Source organism: Artemia sp. Qi Xiang Cuo, chromosome 20, assembly GCF_049724085.1.
Source record: "Artemia sp. Qi Xiang Cuo chromosome 20, ASM4972408v1, whole genome shotgun sequence".
NCBI lineage: Eukaryota > Metazoa > Arthropoda > Branchiopoda > Anostraca > Artemiidae > Artemia > Artemia sp. Qi Xiang Cuo.
In genome coordinates this window covers 36,423,060-36,449,457 of record NC_142813.1, presented here as the reverse complement: position 1 = coordinate 36,449,457, position 26,398 = coordinate 36,423,060, and the positions used below count along the sequence as shown (strand labels likewise).

Genomic DNA, 26,398 nt, shown 5'->3' with positions numbered 1-26,398 from the left:
TTACGAAAGGTAGTCTGTCTCAAATCCACTTGCAGTTGGTCTCAGTTAAATCACTAGCGTCAAATAGAGTCACGATTGAGAATTAATTTTCGATTAGCGACTCAAAATGTTAAGTTTTGGTCACCTGATGAAAGTCACCTGATGAAAAGTTTGAGATACCCATTTCGTTCAGCATGTTTGAAAATATTATAAGTATGTCTTTTAGGATGATTTAATCCCACGAAGTTCCCGGGGGGAGGGCTGAAAGTTATGAACTTTACCCAATGTTAACATATAGTATTGGTTATTGGGAAGTATACAGACGTTTTCAGGGGATATTTTTCCTAGTAGTGGGGGTGGGTGGGTCGGGGGTTATGTGGGAGGATCTTTCCATGAAGGAAGTTTTCATGGGGGAAGGGACATTGCTATGAAGGGGAGGCCGGACTTCCCAGCATTATTTAAAAAAAGATAAGAAATTAAATATAAAAAAATAAGTTTTTCAACTGCAACAGCAGCAGCATCAAAACTTAACAAACAGAAAATATTACATAAATGATTGGGTTCACCCCCTAGTCAATACCTTGCTCTTTGAGCCAAAGATTTTTTAGTACTTTCATAAGAGCTATTTATTCTAATTAACGGCCTTTGTGATTAAGGGGTCATTTTTAAAGAATTGGAACAAAATTCGAACTTTCGCTTAAAGAGCAAGGTATTGACTAGGGGGCGAACCCCCTAATATACGTATTAAAAATATATGACTATAGAAGTTCGTTACGTAAGTTAATTCGTAAGTTACGTCTATTTATTACTAATAAAAACGTTCGTAAATAAAATGAAACAACTTTCGAGAAAGCCATTTAACCAAATAAAAGTAATATAATATGCAAATTGTGTTTTAATTATTCATGTAGGGTGAGCCAAGATCAAAACCTACATTTATTCAAAAACATTCAAAAATTAAATAGAAAAAACAAGATTTTTTAACGGAAAGTAAGGAGCGACATTAAAACTTAAAACGAATAGAAATTATTCCGTATATGAATGGGGCTGTCCCCTCCTCAACGCCTCGCTCTTTACGCTAAAGTTTTTTATTGTTTAAAAAAATAAAGTTGTGAGACATAGTCAAACTTTAGCGTAAAGAGTGAGGCGTTGAGGAGGGGACAGCCCCTTTCATATACGGAATAATTTCTGTTCGTTTTAAGTTTTAATGTGGCTCCTTACTTTCAGTTAAAAAACTTTTTATTTTTATTTAATACTTACGGAGGCGATCTCAACAAAATCCTCTATTTGAGATTTTTTTTTTTTTTTTTTTTTTTTTTGTCAAGTGAAATTATGTTTCCAGAAATCTCAGTTTGTGATATAAAGCCATCTACAGTTTAAAACTCCCTATGTTCCATTTATGGTGCCAAGGGGTGGCACACCCCTTATGCGTGTGAGTATTCTGTACAAACTGAACAGTTTAAGAAGTTATAATGTAAAATTGTAAAATACAATGTAGATTGGCAAAGTTTCATTGAAATAGCGGAAGTCTCTAAGATAATGCTATGTAACTTTAGCGTTAAAATGAGGAAAGTGTTAGATTAAGGGCGTTAAGAGAGGGACATTAGATCAGATGCATCGCAGTCTTCAGTGTCCGTAACCTGAACACTCACATATTTTTAACTTTGCTGGGTTTTTTTCCTAGAGCACAACTTATTTTAGAATTTACCACGGTTCTACAATCACTTGCCGTTAATTACTTCAAAAGAATCGAATCCGGCCAAGTGAAGGGCAAATCATATTATTTATCAACGGTTAAATTAGAAGAACCTGGTTATTTCCTCTATCAAACAGTTTGTGACACCGAACTATAAGTAAAAGCGATCTGGCCCAAGGGTAACCAAAACTCTGAAAAATGGAATCCAAATATATAAAATCTATTAATTTTTATGTTGCCCATCAAAAGCTACGAGACTAAGAAAATTTGCCTGATTTTTGAAAAGGGGGAAAAATATCCTCTAAAGTCAAGTGATCTTAATGAGAATTATACCTCAGATGCAGCTTATCAGAAAACACTTCTGTAGAGGTTTTTGGCTCATATCTACATGGTATTTTATGGAAGAATAAAAATCACGGATGCGTGTTTATTTGGTTTTGTGTGTGTTTTTTTGCTCTTTTTGTTCTGTTTTTTTTCCAGGGGTGGGCATATCGAGCCAGAGGTCCTAGAAAATCGAGTGAGAGTTCATTAGAGTGGGAAACACACGTTCTAGTGTCTTTTTTAAGTGACCAAAAAGATTGGAGTAGCCCACCTCCCATGCCCAATTGTCCCCAAAGACATCCGAGGAAAATTCCAGGGGAGAATTTTCTGTGGGGAGAAAAGTTTCTAGTAGATTTCGTGGATAGAAAATAAATGTACTTGGTTTCAAGCTAAATCAGGAGTTAAGCAGGGTTGCGTTCTATCCCCCTTTATATGGATCATTTTGATGGACTTGGTCCTAAGGAGCATAGCAAAGGCAATGTGAGAATACGGAACCAAACAGGGAAGTAAAACCCTCCTGGACTTACATTATGCTGATGATTTAAGCATTCTGGATGAAAGTGTGAACAAAATGAACGAACTTATAGGGATTTTGCGAGTTCAGGGTACGAGAATAGGTTCGAAAATGTGAAATGTTAAGAAGACTATGTTCTGTAGCCGCTAAGGCTAGGAATAAGTGAAGAGGAAAAGGTGATGCTGTATAACGAGAAGATCGATCAAGTGGACAGCATCGCTCATTTAGGTAGTATTATTATTATTAAAGACAGTGGATGCAGTGAAGATGTTAAAAGTAAAATAGCCAAGTGATGACACTGGTCAAGTATGGTTCTGAAGCATGAAGTAGGCTACCAGGACTTTTTATAGCGACGTTTAACTCTGAAAAACAGAGGAAGATTTGCTAGATGTTTTCCAGAAAAATTTCTATGGACTGTTTTGGGTACCCAACTGACTGACCGTATATCAAGCAGTAGGCTGTACGAGAAGTAGGCTGTAGTTCAATTCTGCTTTATAGGGCTATCCGAGGGTTACTAACGAATCTAGGCCTCCCCCCTCCCAGAAAAGTCTCCTCATTAAAAATCCCCCCAGAAAATTCCACCCCCTCCTTCTGAATTAATCCCTCCCCATTTTCTCCAAGTGCATCCGATCAGATTTTGAGATAGCTATTTTGTTCAAAATAGTCCAAAGATCAAATAACCATGTCTCCAGCCCTTTGGGCAAGGACTGTAATCTACGCAAGTTGCCCATTGTTTGGGCGATGAAGGTTGAAGATACAAGGTTTGTATGGAAAGTGTGGTCGTATAAACTTTGGATGGGGATAGATGCCTGAAAGGGTGCATTGTAATGCCAAAATATCTTAGCTCTCATTGAGCCTTCAGGTAAATGTAGAATTTTTTCTAAAGAAGGGGCGAGGCAGTGGAGTTAGAAATTTATATTTAATCCTTCTTGATTTCTGGGAATCTTTCTATTCTACGCTAGTTTTATGAAATTGAAGAGTAACATTAAATCCCAAAGTTACCAGAATTTAATCTGTATAGCTGGGGGGGGGCTGATTCCCCAAACTCCTATCGTGGTCGTAGAAACTTCGGAGGATGCTCTTTCGATCGAAAATTGACAGTTTTAGTCCTTTTTTAGCCCCTGGCCTAAAAATGTTTGTGATATCTGGTCTTTTGTTGCCCCATAGGACATCTAATCGACACTTTGAGGTACCTATTTTGTACTTTCTCTTTGGCTGCTCAATTTTGCGCGTGGGGGAATTTTCCACGGGAAGAATTTGCCGCGGGGAAAACGGCGGCTCCCATTACTAATGTATTGGTGTGGTATACCATCCAAGGATATGACCTTCGCTAATGCTCCTCTATCAGCTGAATCAAACGCTTCTTCATAATCTAGAAAACTGAGGACCAAAGGTGTTTGGCGACTCAGGCACTTCTCAATTATTAATCAAAGAGTGAAAATTTGGTCGATACATTCTCTACCCTTTCTAAAACCGCACTTGCCTTCTCTTAAAACTTTATCTACAGCATCTCTAAGTCTAAAAAGAATCATCATACTAAGTAATTTGCTACCTACAGAAACCAGGCTCATGCCTTTGTAATTACCTCACTCAGTCTTATCACCTTTCTTATAGAGGGGTTTGACAGGTGTCTTACTAAAATCACAAGGTATTTCCTATTTTTCAAAAGTCATGCTCAAAATCTTCAGTAGATTTCTTCTAACTTTAAAATAATTATATTTAAAAACTCATTTACCACACTATCAGTGCCAGGAACCATATTATCTTTTAATCCTACTGTTACTAATTCTTCTTCGCGAAATAAATCTTCCTTCACATCCAAGGTGTCACAAAGTTTTTTATTCTTCTCTGAATCTTTTCCTGTAACCCTATCATGAATTAGCACATTCTCAAAACATTCTACCCATTTCTCTTTACTCTTTACTTATCACTAACTGTTGTTCCGTTCCTATCATTAACTGGGACAAGTCCAGAAAGACTGTTCCCTCTCAATTTATTAACTTGCAAGTACCGTATTTTACTATTATGCCGTCCGGCTGCATCTTCCAGATCTTCGGCTTTTCCAGATTCTCCTTAGTTAATATTTGATGCTTTCTCAACTTTCTTTTATTTCCATATAGTCCATCACTCAGATAGTTCTTGCACAAGCCCCTTCTCCTCTCTATTAAACATAAAGCATTCTCACTAATTTTCCAAGCTACGTTCCTGACTTTCTTCCCTAAGACACTATCAGCAACTTCAGAAACTATTTTCCTAAAATTATTATAACATATTTATTACGCAAAATATGATATATTTTTTGTGGATTTCCTTTTATCACTAAAACTTCTATGGATTGTATTTATTACCAGTTACTAGCATGATAATTGTAATAGTTGTACAATTATTTTAATTTTTATTTATAGTTTATAGGCATATTTTAGACGCTAAACATATAAAAATATTCAAAAATTTAAAATATTAAAATTAAAAAATTTAAAATATTAGACGCAAAAATTTAAAATATTCTAAACAGCCCTAATTTTTAGGATAGCCTAATCTACTTTATACTTTTTCGCATTCTGACAAATGGTCTGCGTTGCGCAGGTACCGATCTCTTGATTCAATGCCTTCGGCCTGGAGTACAATGCGTGGTTGGGAAGCACTAATCCGACGTATCTCCTGTCCCCCCCCCCCCAGAATTCTCTAGGTACCCATTTAAAGGTGGGTTGACTCTGGCTGAGCTTACACAGTCACATTATTTACCCCCGTTCCAAATAAAATAACAAGTAACACAAGGACTCCAACCCCTGACCTCGGGATCTCAAGTCTGGAGCGAATAGGCTGATCACTTTGGTTTGACTACAACCTCGTTAGTCCAGACTAGAATTGCTCAAAGTCTGTGTATGTTTGCACATAATTTCTTTGAGTTTCGGACAGTTGTATTTACGATGACAAAACAGATAAACCAACATGCATCATATTTGCTATAGGTTGGAATAGCTGTTGCCAGAAGCATGCTTCTGGCTGCAGAGTTTTTTGTTTTTTTTTGTTTTTTTTTTTCATATAAATGCGTCATTTAAGTCGATGTATTAAATACATCACGTTGACATTTCACGATGGAAATTTTCCATCACGAAGTGACAAAACCATATGAAATATTTTTGGTTCTAAAATTGTTGATTCACTTTCTGCTTGATTCGTTCGTTTAACTTATTGAGGGTTTTGTTTTTCGATTCGTGGATTCACTCAGTGGAGCCATTTGGAAGGGAAGTTCAGAAGGTTTTTCCAGGGGAGAGGGTTTGGAGATGTGCCCTTTCACTATCAAAAATATGCAAAGATATGCTTTTTGACTATCAATTATGCTTGGAGATGTGTCCTTTGACTATCAAATATCTTAGCTTGCTAGTATCTAAATGTATTCAAAGAACAATAGTGAAGGTATTTTTGGGTGAATTTTTTATGGATTATTTACAGGGATTTGCAATATTTCTTCCACTGCAGTTTATTTTTAGCTCGTACTGATTGAAAAGAAACGCATAAAATATTAACTAAAATCAGTTTGGTTAATCCTAGCCTCAGAATATTTGAAATTACATTTTTAGAAGTACCAATCCATCTTCAGATACAAAGTTACCAGTTCTACTTAGATTACTGGGTAGAAAAAAATACCGACTAAATAGTAAACACTATTGTACATATGCATACTATTTATAGTTTGACCGCAAATGTGTTTTTTTTAATTCGTGGATGTTTATAATGAATGATACATTTCCATTTCAATGAATAATTGCGTCAGAGAACACCAAACTGGTGTTCTTTGATACCCTGGTTAAGATTTTTTTTTTTTTTTTTTTTTTTTTTTTTTTTTTTCAAGTCATTGTGTAGGCCTACATTACCAGCTTTTAATATAATATCCAACTTCTGCTTTAACAAGGCAATATGGTTTATGCTCCTTTCCTTTGTCTTTGTCTTTGTCTCCTTTGTCTTTGTCCTTTGTCTTTGTCTTTGTCTTTGTCTTGGAGTCCCAACTCAGTTTTGTATTTGGATAAAATTGATTAATCATTTTCATCATTTGTCTCACAAGGCAGTTATTAAAATACATATAGTAATTTGAAGGCGATTATTATAGTAAATATATATAGCCTAGTAAATTCTTAGTTATTTGAAATCCAAGGGGTTAGAGAAAAGAATGTAATTGTCAAGAGTTAAAAATAGCAGGAGTTCAAATAACTAAAAGGAAAGGAAGAAACCATTCAAATAAACAGGGTAGTTCTTTTGAAATTCGGCATATTTACAATATATGTGCTATTGTTAATTCAAACTTATATAAGGTAAATCTAAAATTCATATTCAAATATTTCTTTTGAAAACAAACCGGCTATTTTCTTTTAAGCTAGGGACATTTATTAAGGATTGTCCTGTGAAATTGAAGAGAGCCAAAAACTAGCTTTTTCCTTGAACATGAAACTGCCCACCGGTTGATTTTATCCTTTGTACTGACGAATCCACTTAAGTAAGCGCTCCCCGAGATAGAGGAATTCACCATGGCGTGAGTTTTTTCTTTTTTCCGAGACGCGATATTCTTTTTAACACAATCATCGACAACTTGGTGGAAGAATCCCGACCTGCTTGGTGACGTCTTTCTTTTTTACTGTTCATTTCCCACAGTTTGTAACACGTACGTTTTTTCACTTATGAATATGACGCATTTTCTAATGTTTCTAATGTCTCTTCTAATGTTTAAAGATTCCAAAAACATAAACCCATCATAATGTATAACATACTTTAATATTTGAAAGGGGATCGTGAATTCATATCTCAATCATGTAAGTAAACGACAGGCTCGTGCATTAAAATAAGTTTCAACTTCAAATCATTGACAGTTGGGTCTCTGCTTGGCATTTCAACCCCGGGACACTATCCCAGCTGGCGCAGGGTAGTTGCAAGGACCTTTATATTCAAGAATCGGTGTTAATCCGTAGACTTTTCAATTTTTTTAAATGTTTTTCAAGGGATTAGGGATAAATCAAATTATTGAAAGATTCAAATTAGCGAGTGTCAAATTATTTTCTTGCCTAACTTTTGTGATAGGTTTCATTCTGCATTGAAGATCTTGCTACTTTTCAAAGTCAGAAAAAGCATCAAATGTTGTTTTTCTATGTGACTAAAGGTAAGATGATCATCTGGTTCAGATAGATATTTATTCATCAGACCATAAAGCATTAAGCTAAAAGCTTGTTGTCGGAGGAACAAGAGGTGCTAGGGTTTTGAAGTATTTAGTAATGTCAAAGGGTGTTCAAAGCCAAATTTGACGACTACTACTACCAACTCACCGCGGCACCAAGCCGTCTGAGGCCAACAGCTATGCACCCTCCCTCCATCCCAGCCTATTCAACTTATTTTCCTTCTTAAATCTCTCTATTGAAAACCCCCTTTTCCTTAATTTTTTTTCTTCACACATCCTCCCAACCCAACCGGTGACGATCTGCTTTTCGTTTGTCCTAGACGGTTGGCTGACAAGTAAAATCTTTGGCAATCTGTTATCCTTCATCCGCAGCACGTGCCCTTGTCATCTCAACCTGTCTCTCATTATAGCCCTGGAAAGCAGGATAGAGCCACACTTTCCGTACAGCCTACTATTTGAGATAGGCTACGACCAATCTGTTGGATACCCAAAACAATCCGTAGGCAATTTCTCTGGAAAACATCTTCATGCCCCTCCTTAAGCCCAACTTTCATTAGGAAGCTAACAAAGCTGCAAAAATTATGGCGCTTTTTCAAAGTCGAAAGTCGCAATTTTGCTATAACCCTTTCTGCCTTGTCTTAAACTTCGTCCTTCTGCTGTTCCAACTCTCAAAGAAATTGTTTCATCTCGATTAGTCTATTACCATGTAAAATTGATCACAAAGTTATAAATACTACTCTGATTTATCGAATTTGAGGCCCTTTTCAAAATCACAGTGGGGCTATAGCCCCTCCCGTCCTGTAGTAAACTTCGCCCTTAAATGCTGTTTCAGTTCTCGCACAATGTTTTTCATTTCGAATAATCTTTTACAGTGTAAAATTGCTGACAAAATTACAAACGTTAATGTGATCTTGCAAAGTTTAGAATCTCTTCAGACATCACAATTGAGTTGTAGCCCCTTCCATCGTGTCTTAAACCTCACCCTTCTGCTGTTCCAACATTCAAAGGAATTGTTAATCATATCAATCTCTTACCGTGTAAAATTACTGACAAAGCTACAAAGGTTAACGAGATCTTTCAAAGTTAAGGACTTCTCCAGAAATCACTGTGGGACTGTAGCCCCTCTAACCTTGTCTTAAACTTCGTCTTTATTCTGTTTCAACTCTCAAAGAAATTGTTTCATCTCAATTAACCTTTTGCCGTGTCACGTTATTCACAAAGTTACATACATAATGATACCTCTCTTCAGGGGAGGGGTTTGGGGCGGGGGCAGTTGCCCCTCCCCCAATAATGTGGAGAAAAAATTATTATATATTTTATGCCCCTTGACTATCTGGATATGGACCCCTCTTGCCCACCCAATAAAAACGCTGGAGATTCGCCTCTGCCCCTCTTCAGTAATCACAGTGGGGCTATAGCCCCTCCCGCCCTGTCTTGAACTTTGTATTTATACTGTTTTGACTTTCAAAGAAACCATCTCATCTTGATTAATTACTTAGCCTACTGTGTTAAGTTATTGATCTGTGACCTTGCATAATGCCATGAATGATTTTAACAGACGAACAACTTCGTTCATTTTCTCTTTCACTTAAAATATTTTTGTTTCTTTTGATTCTAAGTTCATGATCTTTCATTAGTGGGTTAACTACTTGAGTAAATTTGTACCGTGAGATTTTTAAGGCTTGGCATATATTGTTTACAATTGGCATAGATTTCTCAGTCCTTAATATTCGAATAGTGTGTGTGCTTTTGAGGTAAATATACAAATTAGCAACTCATTAAACAAATTTACGCTGGTATTTCGCCTAGCAGGATGTATTTTGGTACGTAGGCCTATACTCCGTTCATTTACATTTATATCGTATGATAATTTAGGACGTAATTTGGAATGTCTTAGTTGTTAATACTTGAACAGGTCCATAATTCCCTCCCCAATTAACATGTAAGTAGGGGTGGCCTTCGGGCCCGTGTCCTCCCTTTGGAACTCTGGAGATCTTACTATAGTTTTTTTTTTGTTTTTTATAGACCTAATTGACCTACTCGTGTTGTGACTTTTTTGAAGCTATGCCCCACCAAAACAAATTCCCGCGCACTTTCAACTCAACTTTGTTCTGTAAAGGTACAATTTATAATTTTACTAACCGTAGTTTAGAAGGGTAATATGTACTAATGCAAGTAAAATAGACATTACAACAAAAATTACAAGCGATGCAACTAAATAATTTTTTTGTCTTTCCTATATGGACAATGATGTTAAAAATGCATAGCTACACAAAAGAGGAGAATTCCTCCCGAAAACCAATCAAGACCCCACCCCCTTCCCTAAAAAAAATCTTTTATAAAAATACTAGAAAAAAATGTCCAAGTATCAAATATTTGGGTCTAAAAAACGTAATTTGTCTGTGTTTAAGATAGAAGTTATTTAGATTTACACATTGCATATTGATGTTGTTCAATCATATATATATATATATATATATATATATATATATATATATATATATATATATATATATATATATATATATATATATATATATATATATATATATATATATATATATATATATATATCTTTTCTCTCTCTGTCTCGCTTTCTCTTTTATTCTCTCCTTTCTTAAGTTTAATCTCAAAATTGAGACTCAAATCTATTTCTTTTTTTTTTAAGGGGCGGAGTAGTGGCTGTGAAGCGCTATATAAGGTTTTGTCTACGTTGTTTGTTTTGTGGCACACAATATTGCAACTTCACTTGTTTCTGTATTTCAGGAGAAGATTGAAAATTTGGTAGTCGAATATAATGGTCAAATCGACGGGCTGCAGTCTGAGTTGGATGAGATCCGTCGAATGCGTGACGAGCTAGTCAGCTATGTTAGGGAACTTGAACAAGAAAACGATGATCTCGAAAGACAAAACAGGTAATTTTGGAAAATAGATTTATAGCTAGAAATTATAGATGTTTAAAAAGAAATGACATAATAAAAATTCTAGCCACAAGTATTTTGTAAATTTAATAGCATTGGTTGCATTGCAAATCAACGCCATTTAACTCCACCCAGTTCAAGTCCATATGTATCTCAACTCCCTTGCAACTCAGAAGAACCAGTAGGCTAGCGCATATGGACTATGGTACGAGTAGCCTGGGTAAGAGCTTGTGTTAGTCTGGTTGAAGGTCCAACGCACGTCATACGCGATTGCCGGCGTATTCATTGGGGAAAACAGAGGTGAAAGTTTTAGAAACGAACCTATCAGTGCCAATATTCAAAAACCACGTGAATATCAACAATAGCTTTCATATGTTTCTGTTTATTTTTCTACAGTTTTCCAGTAATCTGTCTAAGCAAATATATATATATATATATATATATATATATATATATATATATATATATATATATATATATATATATATATATATATATATATATATATATATATATATATATATATATATTTATATATATATATATATATATATATATATATATATATATATATATATATATATATATATATATATATATATATATATATATATATATAAATATGCATCAGTAAATGTAAAATGTAATTTTACACATACGAAAATGTAATTTCCTTGGTTTTCGAGAAAGGGACTGAATCTCCTTTCGAAGTTTTTTTTTGACGATGATGGTTCCAATCATGTATTTCTTTACTTCAATTTGTCATAATGTTTGAGGGGTTTCAGAGTTTTTCAAAAAATTTACCCCCAAAAAATTTCGTAATGACAAGTTACCGTTGATTTGAACTACTGTTGGTTAGTTTAATTTTTGGGTACAATGCGCCAAAATTTAACCTTTACTAGGTTGTGGCCAATTCTGTACCGTTACCGGTATTCTATTACCCATACCTCTTATTCTCCAAATCATTTTTTTTAACTTATTGTCATTCAACTAGAGGCCTTATAAAACATATTTATTCAGTTGGTGTTAAAAATACAACTTTCATATTGTCTTTGTTAGTTTCTGTACAACTTTTGTGGAATGATGTGGCTTAAGAATTTAAATGCAACAGGTGTGTGTTTGTTCAATGCTTGAATAAGATTCATATCGTATCAATAAACGTTCATTGCACCTTGACTACACTTTTTTATCACTCTGTTATGCAACTGTATTGGTGCTATGATAACGGTACTTTTAAGTTGGTTTGTTCTTTGCTTGGGGGGGGGGTATACACATAAGTTTCTGTTTTGATGAATATTTCGCGATTGGTTGATATGGGAAAAGAGATTTAAGTACCTTAAGTACTTAGTACCTTAACACTTAAATGTGTTTGGTACAATCATATCGTATCAATAAACGTTCATTGCACCTTGACTACACTTTTTTATCACTCTGTTATGCAACTGTATTGGTGCTATGATAACGGTACTTTTAAGTTGGTTTGTTCTTTGCTTGGGGGGGGGGGTATACACATAAGTTTCTGTTTTGATGAATATTTCGCGATTGGTTGATATGGGAAAAGATATTTAAGTACCTTAAGTACTTAGCATTTTGGTAGTACTTAATTACCTAGTACCAAAAGTACTTAAGTGATAGAATCTTGACGATACTTTTTTCACAATTATTAAAAGGGGTCTGTGCCCTCCTGTTAGAAGTCGAAATTGAAATTGAGCGCCAACGAAGGACCTTTTGGTTGACAAAATGAAGTCCATAAATAATTACCGAAACTGTTTAGTAACTCCAATTATGTTTAAAAAGGTGAAGGTGACAAAAGACTTTTGAATGTAGAACATTTATATAATTATCCTTATAATTATGATATTGGCCACTGATGGCGGGCGTTTACCCCGCCCCCCCTGCGGAAAATATCCCCCCGCGGAAAATACTCCCCGCAGAAAATACCCCCCGCAGAAAATACCCACCCGCGGAAAATACCCTTCCCCCATGGAAAATAAGGCTTTCCAAATCTGAGAATTTTATTTGAGTTTTATTTTATTAATTCCCGTAGGGGTAAGGAATTTTGGTACTTGTGTATTATGTCCACTCACTCAAGTTTATGCTGTGTAAAATTCGAGAATAAACCGATTTTTTCGTTAGTTTCTTCGTTACTATAGAAATAAATTTGGGCTATAGATTCGCAAATTACGGGGGGGATAAAGTATAGCGGGTCTGCATGCAAAATGTGTTTGGTACAATTATTCTGCATATTAGATAGATAGATATATAATTGTATTTTAAAGCCAAATATACGGCCATGAACACAGTAAAATAACATAAATGAAAGGGAAAAATGACACAAACTTTGATCAGCGATCATTATAAAACACTAAAATGAAACACTACATTAACCTAATAATAGTATTAAATACTTGGAAAAACAGTCATTGAAAAAAAAAAACACTTAACACTTGGAAAAAACACTTAAATGAAACATTACATTTACTTTATACTGGGATTTTTTTTTTTTTTTATATATATAACGAAATTTCCAGATACTTTGCCATTGTCCATGGCTAGCCCTGGTCATTCTGAAAATAAATTAAAATGACTTAAGCCCTTGAACAGCAGTGAATTCCACCAACCCCGCCTGGCCTATAACCATTGGTTCCTCTGGTTCAATCTGTAGAATGTATCACATATCGGTGCCTTCCAGTTCATTCAGTTCTTTCCTACGCCTGTCAACTCCTGATAAGACATGTCTCTAGTAGAATTCTTGCTGTATATGCATCTATATTCATTGCAAAATTGCTCTTACCACTGGTATTTTCCTGCATCTATTTTCAATTCATTCGCCCGTCACCATATTCTGCAAGTTGCTATCTTTTGCAAGTTGTTAAAAAAAACATGAAACAATTCGTTCCTGCTTCTTCAGATTTTATAAATACATCTTTGGTCTCCCTCCTTGGGTTCGGTTTTCAATAATGGTTTTGTGGTTTAGAGTAGTTGGCCCTGATGAAGATGTAATTTCATTAATTAAAAACATTTATAGAAATATAGTGAACCATGGCCCTATCCAGGAGGTGGGGTGCCGTGTTTGAACCCCTTCTATCCCCACCCCCAAATTTTGTTTCATTCATCAAAAAGTAGCAAAATCTGTATAGATCTTTTTTTATGACTTTTCTAAAGTTTTTGTCGATATTCACCGGTGAACGTCCGAAATTCCTTTTTCTCTGTTTAGATTCAATTAGTTTTGCAATTCAGCTTTTTCAGCCTTTTACAAGCTATGATGGTAAAAGTTAAAGTTAGGTTAGGTTAGATTATGTTTGTTTAGGTTAGGTTAGGAAAAATTTGGTTTTGAATATCAGAAATGGGTTAAAAGCCTAAGCTAACCATACCTACTCTACCCTAACCTCTCATTATCAAACTTTGCATTAAATTGAAAAAGTTGACTGACAACGCTGATTAAATCCAAGGAGAAAAAAGGTATTTCGGACATTAACCAGTGAATGTCGACATTCACGAATATCGAACATTCACGGTAACATATATATAAACCTGTCATTATTTGTTATTTAATTAAATGGAGTTTCTATTTATTTATTATTATTTTTTCTCTGTATAACCCGTAAACAACCCTTATAGACGACACTGCGGATTAATTTAGAATATGAAGGACAAAAATTATTACGAAATATCGTTACTAACAATAAATCATCAATATTAATAATCATCACAATAATAAATAACAATATCAATAATCATTACCCATTATCAATACGAAAAAAAAAATCTACAATGGAAAAAGTAAACTAAAGTTTGTTTTCTTTTCTGTTTTCCGTTTTCATTTGTTGTTATCCGTTGTATATGGTATCTGCTGTTTATTAGGTTTGGAATAAATAATAAAACTTGTAATGTTCTGTTTTCACAAATCTATGTTATGGCACCTGCTCATTGTGCTAAAGTTAAAATAAACGTCAAACACAGACATTTTGATGACAAAATCCGGTTGATAAAATGTTTTCAAACTTTTAGAATAAATGCATGTAGCACACTTTAGTAAAGAGCGGTTCGTGCTAATAGTAACCGACTAAAAGAAAAAAATTCAATCCTAAAAAAATTGAAATAGTTTAGGGTTTTTGACATTGTTGATGTCAATGGTGTACTTTTTATTTCTGTTTGACTTCATTTCCGAGGTGTTTCAGGTTTCCGAGGTGTTCATCTTTTGAAACTCCCATAAATTTGTTTTCGCACTATACTTTTATCATTAAGATTAATTGACATAATAATTACCATTCCATAACCAGATTCAAATGGCGATTCATCCTCACCTGACTATTTTATTCAAGACGCGCTTTTAAATTTTCGGTTACTATGGGCTAGTTGGTTCTCTGCTGGGTTGTTGCGACGCAACTATGATTGCCCTTGATTATGGGTGCCGTAAATTACCCGATGTAACTTTGAGATGTTTTGAGTAATTGCCATCTAAATTGCCTATGATTAACTAGAATCCGGCTAGACGTGAATCTTTCTGTTTGGACATACTGCTTTCATCATTTTTCCTTCACGCATGCTGGAAGTTATTCCATGAGGAATGACCCAGCAAGATTGGCAAAATTTATGAAATGAATCACGGGGAAAATTTTATATTTTAAGAACAGTCTATATGTGCTACTATTGCTACGAACCTCGCTGGCCCTTTGGTCTAGTTTGCCTCCTATACTGTGGAACATTTCATCTTCCGATCATGCTTAAAACTATTTGGCTTTGCTAAATATTTGACTATTGATTATTTTATTAGCTGGTATTCTTTAGGAGCGCAAATTAGGCAGGTTTTTGGATTTTGGAAAATATTTTTTTTTGGTATTTCCAGCGAAGAATAAAAAAGGCTCTCCCCCTAGATTTAGAAAAACGCCTTTTTGTTTCTTCATTTAAAAAAGTATTTAAAAAATTATTTAAAAAGTATTTAAAAATTTTCTTCATTTAAAAAAGTATTCTTTATTGCTTTGGATTGCAAAAAATGTACTATAGTCCGGGCGCAAGGTGTTGACAGTGTGAAACATACCGCGACGGAATGGGGAAGGAACGAGAATTAGCCTACCCCCCCCCTAAATCGAACATGCTGATTCGAAAAATACCGTCGGAACTTACTCCGGAACTTGACATTTTATTATATTTTGGTGTTTCGTGCAAGAAAATGCATCTTCCACAAAGTTTGAGGTGCAATTTTACGCTTAAATACGAGATAGAAATGCCTAGAGGCCATAGAATGTCTTCATAAAAAACTAATACAATTAGTTGGAAAAAATGGCAGCAATGACGCAGGTTAAGAAACTAAATAAAGTCAGAATTAACACTATTTATTTAATACTCACATTCCCAAATTCATTACGGTTTTTTTTCCTAGTATCCCTGAATTTCAAGCCACACACAATTATTCCTCGTCTGAATTAGCCTCAGCCACGCAGTACCTCCCACAACAAGAGAACAAAATATCGCAACCTCTACTTGAACATGGACATTTTTGTCCACAAGATTTACACTTGCAATATGGCAAAGTTTTCTGATCAGTGGATGGCCAAGCAGGAAGGGTTGATTTAATAGGTACCATGCATCTGTTCTTCATCTCCCACCCAAAATATAGCGGAGAAAGGTACGAGGGGCAGGGCATAAGGGCCTGCAGCATAATGGACCACTGGTAAATGCACCTTTTCACATATAAGGCAAAAGAGTCGTCGGTTGGAGGCAGGCTCTTCAGCGTTTTCCGGCGAGGGAACAAGTGAACGTGGAGGTCATTCAAACACGAAAATTCTTCTGATTTCCTGTATGAGGCGATAAAAATCTCGCAACACAGCTTGATAATATTTTCCTCAAGCTCTACTATTTGGTCGATTTGTTCTAAAATCTGCTCAGTAAGAGCGGGTATTCGAGGTAACCACGGCACAGCTGCTCCAAGGATCGTCTTTTTTTCTTTGGAGAAAATGAAGCTCACAATATCACATCAGGTGAAACAGTGCAAAAACGCTATTGAATTCACTAGAGACGGTGGGAGTCTATTTCCAAGTTCAGTGATTGAAATGAATTTGTCCCGCCAACGAACCAAAACATTAGGGAGGGCCTGGCCTTGCTTTTCAATCGTCTTTAAAGACTGAAGCAAGATGACCACAATGTCTGTGTCATTTGCTTCCACGATTACATCCTTGCATCCCGTCCTGGCATAGAAACCCGTATGAAGAGCGACACGGGTATCCGCTTCTTCGTGTATGCTGATCAGTTCATTGGCAAATCACTCGCGGTTTACAATCAGGTTACCTGGAAGCAGTTGAACTACTCCAGTTATACCTGAAAATCCTCCGGATAGGCACACTGGAAAAGCAAGGACTTTGTGGTCAGTACCGGTCAAAAGGTCAAACATACATTCTATAAGATTTGCATTACTTTATAATCAAGCATGATTGAGTCCCAGTTACAGAGGACTCTTTTCCTGCATTTTCAGTTTTTCAAACTGACGTATCGGCGTCATTACTACTTTTCTATGGAGGGTGTGTGTGTGTGACGAATGCATACTGTCAAAATCACAACTATGTCAACTATATAATGGAAAAAGTCGTCTGAAATAATAAAACTTTACTTTTTTGGGAGAAAAAATTGTTAGGAAAGAGTAGTTTCTACCGCGAAGCGGCACTAATTTTAAAATACATCACTAGAAAGTGAATATGCCTTGTATTTGCCTCTTGGATACACATTTTAGAGAAGCAAATAATAGAAATAATTATTAGAAACTATCTTTTGTTTTTTGTTTATTTATTAATAAACAGACTAAATGAACGATCCGAAAATAGCATTTTCTTGTATGAAGTGCCTAAGACATTATGGGATTTACAGCTAGTTCATACATTTTTCTTTGTCTTTGCTTCTCAGAAAATAAGGAAAGAAAATTATTAGGAACGAAAATGTAAGGAAAGAAAATAGCCTTAGAAAGCAATGTTATGCCGTGAAGCACCAAGAATTTTCTGATGACCATTAAGGACAGTCAATTTCACAATAGAAGAGAATTTTCAAATCTAGGATTTCAGAGCTGTCATTTCCGTCTTTTAAGTGATTAAGATTAAATGTCAGTATGCCACGAAGCAGCAGAATTTTTTAATTTAGCACTACGAAGCATCTTTTTCCCTTGGAGTTTTCTTTTTTATACTTTTTTGTGATAACAAAAGCTTAAATTACCCTGATATTACAAAATGATTAGCCAAATAAATATGTTAAATCACAACCAAAGTTGGCGGAACTACAAGATCTACCAAATTTGGAAATGGACGAAAATAAACAACAAATAAGTAACAATTTGATGAAAAATTTACTAAATGGTCAAAAACTTAGGAGTAACACACCCCTCCCCACCCCCGGGATGCTGCTGCTCCCATCACAACCCATTATTTGGCAGTAGGAGTCAATTGTCCCTAAAGACTGTCCATTCAAGCTTCCCAAAGCTATCCCTGTGGGAATGGATTTTCATTAGGGCACAGGAAAGCCCTTGCAGGAATACACGCTGAATTCGTGGAGTATCATCACATATAGCAATTTAGTTGGCAGATAGATATTGGCCAAGAGAATGGGAAACTAGTAAGACTGGAAACTCTAAGGTCCATGAAAAAAAAAATCAAGGAAGCCATGTAGCAACATCTAGACTAAACAATACCGTCCTTTGTATAGCTCTAAATAATTACTACCTGTGTAGCTATATTCCACCTACTATATCTTAAAAGCTATCAATTATCAAAGCTTAGCTAAAAAATATTTGCAACATTGGGCACTGCCGCCAAATTACCCAGTCAATACTAAGTCTGCTCGCAATTTGGTTAATTTGGAATATAGGACCCTGATGAGATAGCCAAGAAATACACATACCATTCAATTCAGTCTCTTGTCTTGATTCGGTCTTGACACTAAAACAACAGCAGTCAAAACAACACAAAGGATACCGGAAAATGACGTCTGAAACCGGCTTTTGCGGCTTTTGCTCGCTATATAGCACTTTTCGGGAAATCTGAAGTTCAAATCCAAATTTAATAGACTTCCCCTTCTTGTTTTAAAGTGCCGTTTTTATTTTCGGAATCAGCGTTTTTTATGCTATCTTTTAGTATATGTTTCATAATAACCCCATTACGTCGTACCCCCATCTTGAAATAAGCGAGATAGCCAAGCGTGGCACCCGGAATAGTAGGTGTTTAGGTGAAATCAAACTTTATTTTTCAGAAGTCTAATTTATTCACTAAAGACTGAGCTTGGTTTCTCCTAAAACGCCTGATGTGTGGCTTCTAAGCTTACGTAGGGTTGGATCTTTCATACGAATCATAAACTGATTAGCAAGACCCTTGCTATGATAATGATGGAAGCTATCATTAATTACCATGCTTCCTGATGGTTATTTTTAAACATATTAACCTAGGTTGAACGAAAATATGGAGCCATACCCCACAACTATGGATAAGGAAGGAAAACGGTAAAAAAAAAATTACTATTGGTATGGGAATTGAACCCCTGCGCCTTTGGTAACTAGCCGAAGCCTTTACCCGTAGAAAAATAATTCTATTAGTAATATATGGTCGTATATTTCTATATATATTACTTTACCGTTTAATGCTTTGTTCAATTAATATTCTCCATTTGTATACTAGATTACAGTGGTGGAAGAAAGGAACAAATATTGTAACTAACTGGTAAGAGGCAGGCACATACGGGTGAAGTTTATTTTTTACCTAAGAAAATAGCTGGCACTTCATTTTTCTTCATAGCCAATAAACTATCAAGTGTTTTTTGTGTCATTGTTATTGAAGTGTTCTCATGTGAAGTGTTCATCAGGTATTTTCCAATTTGATTGATTTACTCCTTTTAGATGCAGTTTATAATTTGACTGATATTAGGTATTTATCAGTTTATAATTTGGAATGAATCCCCAAAAGAAAAAACGAATAATATCCAAAAGAGATAAAAAAGCAGCAGTTCAGCCTTAGCCTACATGACATATATTCTTTAAATAAGCCAAAAAAAACTTAAAAATTCATTTTTTTTAAATTGTAATCAAAAACAAGTTTTTAATACAAGAAGGCTTCTTAGGAATCCAAAAGAGCAAAAAAAAAAAAAAAATCAATATAAAAGTCGCCCATTTCAACTGTTTTAAATGTGACAAAACAGATATAGGCAAAGGGCATTATGAAAAAATTAAGCTTCTAAGTTAAAATTTATATTCAAAGTTTTTACCTAAAGAACTGACGAATTTTGTGATACGGTAATTGAAGTTTTGTATGCAGTAATGCTCGATGAAAAAAACTACTAATTTTAATAATTATTTATGTTAAGAATACATAGCTAATAGATACTTCAACTACTCGTTTTATGCAAGGGTTCTGAAACGCCACATCCATTTCTTTTCTACCAGGTTTCTGCTTCTCTCGACGAATAACGAAGAAGACCAGTTTCCAGCCAGCGACTTGTTAATTTTTGAACTCATGAATAGGCTCGAATCTGTTGAAAATTTAAGCTTTGATTTGAGAAAGACTGATGAAAACACTAATGTTTGCGGTCAACAGTTATGATGCAAGCGGCGCGCCACCGACATCTTAACAGTGGCAGGCCACCGATATCTTACCGGTGGCGCGGCGCGGCGTGCTGTTTTTTGCCCCGCCGCCGCCGGTCTTCCCTCATCGGCGCGGCGCCGGGGTCTACCTGCATTTTAGTTTATTTCATGGTAAAGGAAGCTAATTATAACCAAACACGACAGACAACCCGGTTTGCCCAGATTAAACAAAGCAAACTTCTTGAGTGTGTTCTGGATAACAGACAAGTACCGAATTCTTGAGACGGGAGAAGGGACGCCTGAAACTGGAAGATTTTGACTGCTTCGTGCCCAGTAAGAGGTTGGAACGTTCTGATTCTAAATTTTTGTCTTTTTTTAGGGCAGCCGTTGCCTCTGTGGAGGACTTTGAAACCCGGTTAAATCAGGCAATTGAAAGAAATGCATTCCTTGAATCTGAGTTGGATGAAAAAGAAACCCTATCTGTAATGGTACAGAGGCTAAAAGACGAATCCAAAGGTATGATAATAACCTGTATGTTGGCCGTTTAAAATTAAAACATGTTATGGAGCTGAAAGTAAAGTTTATATTAATTGCTGTTTGTAGTTCCTAGTAACACCTTTCATCATGATAAGGATTAATTATTTAACTAAGTCTAACTTCTCCGGATGTAATAAGCCCTGGATAAAAACAAGGATGTAAGCCTAGGGTCTTACCAGAACATAAGGAAACATGTTAAGAAAACAATTCTTGCTTCTTAATATGCAGAATAATCCTAGTTAACACATTTTGTAGGGGGGGGGGGCTGTATCTTCACTTCATTACTGTTGTACAATGTTTTTTTTTTTTTTTTTAACAAAACTCTGAAAAATAAATAAGAATTCAACTGTATTTTTCCATTTTCAAATTATCTATATATGCAATTAAAAACCATCAGTGCCATCTAATAATTTCTCCCAAAAACATATTAATAGACAAATACTGATAAATTAGGTTAAGTTAGGTTAGTTTATATTATATTAGTTAGATGGCGGTTGGATGTTAGCTTATAAACGATTCTCAAGACATAGAGAATAGACACAAATATCTAAAAATGTGATAGAAAAGCTGGAAATGCATGGAAAATAGTGAAGATAAAGGTTTTCCCCCTGCAAAATATGTTAACTAGGATTATTCTGCATTTTGTGAAGTAAGAATTGTTTTCTTAACATGTTTCCTTATGTACTTATAGAACCCTAGGCTTATACCAAAACAAGCACATATCCTGTCAAATTTCGGTTGAAAGAATTTGTAAAAAAAAAAATAAGTGCTAGAGCTATATACATGTTGGTTATGCTCAAAAGAGTCATAAAACTTAGCTAGAAAAGCCCAAATAAAATGTCGGTTATATTTTATTGAAGAAAAAAAAACTTTCTGAAAGGATACAATATATAGTTGTATCTTTCTTTAACAAGCCTATATTTTCAACCCTAACCTTACCCCAACTATTTCACAATCAATAAAGATTAGTTTAATTAGCTACTTTCATAAAGTTTCAGGTTAGTTGCAAATAGAATTAAGCTTGTTTTGAGTTTTATGGTTCTGTTGAGTAATTTTGTCCCTAATTTAAGGCCCTAGACGAATTTTTACTAAGCCATGACCTTATCTAGATCTTTTGTTTTTACACCGAAAAATGGTAGTATGCCATCTTTCAGGAAAAATTATAGTACCGTGGTAAATTGTTTGTTTAATAAGATATCGGCACTCCCGTATGTTCTAGTGCCCTATGTCAACCCCCAGTCCATCTGATGTGCAATAAAATAGTGAGTAAGTTTAACCGTCTTGTCATCATGCGAGTAACATGTTAAATTATAGGCTACGTTTTGACTAAATTATTGTACTTATAGAATTGCAATAGCTTTCTTTTATTACTATTTTCCATCCATACAAAAAACCAGCCTAAACTTGTATACCACCTAGTTCCTCTTTGAACCTTGTATATCACCTAGTTCCTCTTTGAACCTTGTATACCACCTAGTTCCTCTTTGAACCTGCCTGAGTAATAAAACCACCTTAAAAAATAACCTCAATGTCTGGGATCTTAGCTATTTGTTGCTGCAGCTGTATCCAACATTCATCAGAGTCACTACTATCTCTGTTAGTCAGTTCTGCAGAGATATATGCCACTAAGCCTGATAACTGGCAGTACCTAGTCATAAAGTGTTAACAGGAAAATGACCTGAAAGACTTTATACTTGATAAGTGGAATCGTCAGTGATGTTTTCCCTGGCCAATCAGATGTTTTACATGCGGGAGACCGTTTTTTAAAGTCTGTTGGAACTTACAAGGGTTTTAATTGTCGTCCAGGGAAAGTATTCATCAAAATATCAATGTTTTCTTAATGTGTGCTTACCTTTCAGGAAATATTTAATTTTTGTCTGCTTGCCCTATTTAGTTTTATCTAAATATGGATTCTAGCAATATACGGTCTTTGCGGTATGCCTTATCCCTAATTACAGTTTATTATTGAAATTGACGATGAGCTTCAAGTAGGAAATAAAAGCGATGTTTTTTCGTGCCCAAGCATAGCCTACATAATGGGGAACCTTTTTCCCAGTTTGTTTGAACCTCATAGTCTACGGGGAATCTAAACTGATTTTTTTTTCAATTTTATTTATTTTATTTTTTTTTTTTTTTTTTTATTCTTGTAATCCACGGGAAATCGAACTTGGCTGGGCTCTCCTAGAATTGCAAATTCTCGCAAGAATTGCAAATCTTCAAGTAGACCCTTTTGCCAATTTTGATTTATAACTGAAATCAAGGGCATCAATTGGGAGGGGATATCCCCCCTAGATTTTTTTTTATCCCTCTCACCCGAATTTAAGAAAACCTTTTTAGGGAATTTTCATTGCAAAATGCATTTTTTTCGAATTTTCATTGAAAAAAAAGTTGAAAAACAACAAAACCGTCCCCTCACCATATTTTGAAAATATATCCATCCCCCTCCCCCGACACTTTCTTGTATTGACGCCACTGATTGACATTGACAATGACCTTCATAGTTAGGTACATAAGCGCCAATTTCCATAAGGTTTGTGCATTTTATAATAAAAGCACGAAAATTGGCACTCATATGTAGAAAAATACAAAAAATCTGACAGGGGACAGAACCACATTTTCTGAGCTCGTTTTTCCGCGTTTTTTCCGCGCGGAAAATCGTGTATTTTTTAAATTGACGGATTTGGACGTTGGAAGGGTCGTTTCCGGTTGATTCGGGTCTGCTGATTCTGAAAATGCCTTTCATAAAATGCTGCACAATTGAAAATGCTGCAACTTTGAAATCGGATCAGTAGTTTCCGAGTTATCGTCATTTTCATCATCGCGGGTCGTACTCTTTTCTGTATACTGAGGTAGTAGATGCGCTTAGGGTAGCTTTCATGGCTAAATTGAGTATGCTGAGTCTGGAAGAAGTTAATCAAGAAGTTAAAAAATTGACTAAGTGGGCTGGTCAACAATCTTCAAGCTCTTCAAAGGCTTCTACTGATCTCACCGGAGCTAAGTCGAATGCTGGATTAATTCAGCCAGACAAAAAATAAAACTAGTATAAATCACCACGAAATGGGACAAGCTTTTCAAAAGGATTTTCTCGGAGACTGTAGATCTCTTATTAGTGGTGTCGAGTCTTGGGGAAATCCCTACGAAGAGAATGCGAATCAGCTGTACACTCTGGATTCACACCGCCTGGCAGAAGATACGGCAATACGGAACCTGAAGCGACAATTCAAGCGGAACCTGAATTCAAGAGCGTATGATCCATGGTTTCTCACAAGAAATCAATTAGCGACACGTTACCGAGACAGAACATAGTCCTGTTCGTTCCGCCAAAAAAATAAATACCTCCAAGTTTCAGCTGCAGGTAAAGTACATGCAGTCAAACTGCAGCCTCTTCAGTCGTTTGTACAAAGGCTGCAAGGGTAGAGGGGCAGACCTGACCGACATTTTCAAGCACGAGAACCAGTCTTTTCCACCTTCCCTGTCCGAGTACAGCAAGCTACGGTTTGGAAAAAAATCTGACATAGTTGACTGTTTGACGGCAAAACTTGAAGAGCCACTGCCCAGCAGTCTCCCAACCTTCAACTCAATTGTACTAGAAGTCTGTTCTAGTTCACCTCATAGTTCGTAAGCCTGGAATTAGTTTTGGTGAATACACTCGCTCATATTTCGCTACTTACATTAGAAAGCAACAGTCCCAAACCGACACTCACAGGATTGATCTCGTCTTTGACATCTGCGCTGACGACAGCCTACAAAACAGAGCGCGTGAACACAGAGAACTTCCTCTTATGCCGTGAAAATCACAGACCGACCCCCGTTCCTTGGATGAACTGGCGTGACTTTTTGACATCAACTGAGAACAGGAGTTGACTCTTCCATATTCTGGCGACTATGGTAGTCCAGGAATTGCAGGACATCTTTATAGTAACCACTCTTGGAGACGCAGTTATTTCAACGCGTGATATCGATTTTCGCAAAGGCCTCACACATACCAACCACGAAGAAGGCGACACTCGTGTGCTGCTCCATGCCTTCCATCAGGCCCAGTGTGACTGTAACTTCATAGCCATCGGAACTGTGGATTCTGATGTAGTTGCAATTGCAACAGCATTGTTCCAGAAGCTTCAGATTGAAAACCTGTTTGTCATCTATGGGCATGGAGCAAAGACGAAAATACTACCCATTCACGATATTACTTATCGTCGAGGACCTGACAGGTGTCGCCTGACAGTTCTCTTTTTGCATGCCTTCTCTGGATGCGATACGACTTCTTCGTTTGCTTTTCATGGAAAGCATGGTGTTTGGAAGACCTGGAAAGCTTTGGAATCCATCCTTCTGACTTTTGTTACTCTGAGTAAATCAGGAGCCCCGCTCCTAGATTGTCACTTTACATACATCCAGCAATTCTTCATCGTTCTTAATGAAAAATCAAGCGGTTTGTCTGGAGTTAACAGTATGCGGAAGAGCCTTTCACACGAAAAACAGCCGGAATGGAAAGACTGCCCCCCACAGCGGTTGCTCTTGAGCGGCATACCAAACGCACTTACCTGCAGACCCAGATATGGGCATCATCGTGTTGTTTTGAACTTTCCCCACTGGATCCAGGTTTATACTGCTGTGTGAAGCATGACGGAAGCTGGGAGCCTTTCTGGACTAATCTTCCTGAGGCAGCGACAATTTGCAAAGAACTTCTCAAATGTGACTGTAAAACAAAGTGCGAAAACAGATGCAAATGTGCACAAGCTTCCCTTAAATTCACAGATCTCTGTTCGTGCAAAGGTTGTGATAATCAATATAATCAGTAGTGCACTTTTTGTAGCACTACTTTTTGTATCATCATAATAGTATGCTTCTTACGTCTGAAGTTCCTTAAGTCAAGCTGTTTGAGTTGAATATTTTTTTTTTTTTTTTTTTTTTTTTCTCTTAGTTTTATGATATTTTTGTTTTTTTTACTGAAAGCAGATTGAGGAGATCTGAAACTGTAATTAATTACTTACAGTCAAAAATGTATGATCTCCTTCGGAATGTTATAGGGAGAGTATGGGATAGAAACCGTGGTTATGAAACTGGTAAATCCTGAACCAAGAATCCGATTGCAAAAATAACCACATTTTTGGAATCGAGAGACTCGAATTAGTCAGAAAAGAGATCTTAAACTCGGTCCATAGCTCATTCTCGAAATTCGTTTTTTTTTCTTCGCGCGGAAAAACGCAAAGTAGCGTGGAACCACGGAGACAAATTTGAATTTGGGACTTAGTCGATTCTTAACATTTTCCGTAACATGTTCACCAGTTTCTATGCGATTAAGATGAAAAATACAAAGTCAAAAAGCAGAAATTACTCAGAAGTGCATGGAGCGTAGTGATGAAAATGATGATAACTCACTAATCGGGAGTCGGACGAAAAAAAGTAAGCACATTTTTTGGATCAGTAGAGACAAATTAGTCAGAAACGAACCTCTGATCGGGAAAATTTCCCACTTTGAAAGTCAGCTATTTTTTCCCGCGCGGAAAAACGAAAAACGGCACGATAATCGCTTCAGAAAATGTGGTTCTGCCCCAGTCAGATTCTCCATATTTTTCTGCACATGTCCGCCAAATTTCATGCTGTTACCATAAAATGCACAAACCTGACGCTTATGTACCTGACTATCAAGAACAAGCTGAAAACAGTGAAATTACCCCAAAATTCAATGTGGAAAAATGAAAAAATATGCTAA

At 36.0% G+C, this 26,398-nt stretch overlaps 2 protein-coding genes across 5 annotated transcripts in view; one reads left to right on the top strand and one right to left on the bottom strand.

The window, feature by feature from the left end:
- The window catches only part of LOC148940154 (poly(A) RNA polymerase GLD2-B-like), a 610,602-nt gene that overhangs the window by 445,356 nt on the left and 138,848 nt on the right, over positions 1 to 26,398 (bottom strand). The window lies entirely within an intron of this gene.
- Positions 1 to 26,398, top strand: part of LOC148940155 (nuclear distribution protein nudE homolog 1-B-like) — a 101,173-nt gene that overhangs the window by 40,510 nt on the left and 34,265 nt on the right. For all 3 annotated transcript variants that reach the window (XR_016143442.1, XM_089105791.1, XM_089105792.1), the window contains exons 4-5: positions 10,444 to 10,592; positions 20,528 to 20,664. Coding sequence is in view for 2 of the 3 variants with exons in the window: in XM_089105791.1 (XP_088961917.1) it covers positions 10,444 to 10,592; positions 20,528 to 20,664 (286 nt within the window). In the remaining variant the exon portion in view is untranslated. The remainder of the gene's footprint in view (positions 1 to 10,443; positions 10,593 to 20,527; positions 20,665 to 26,398) is intronic.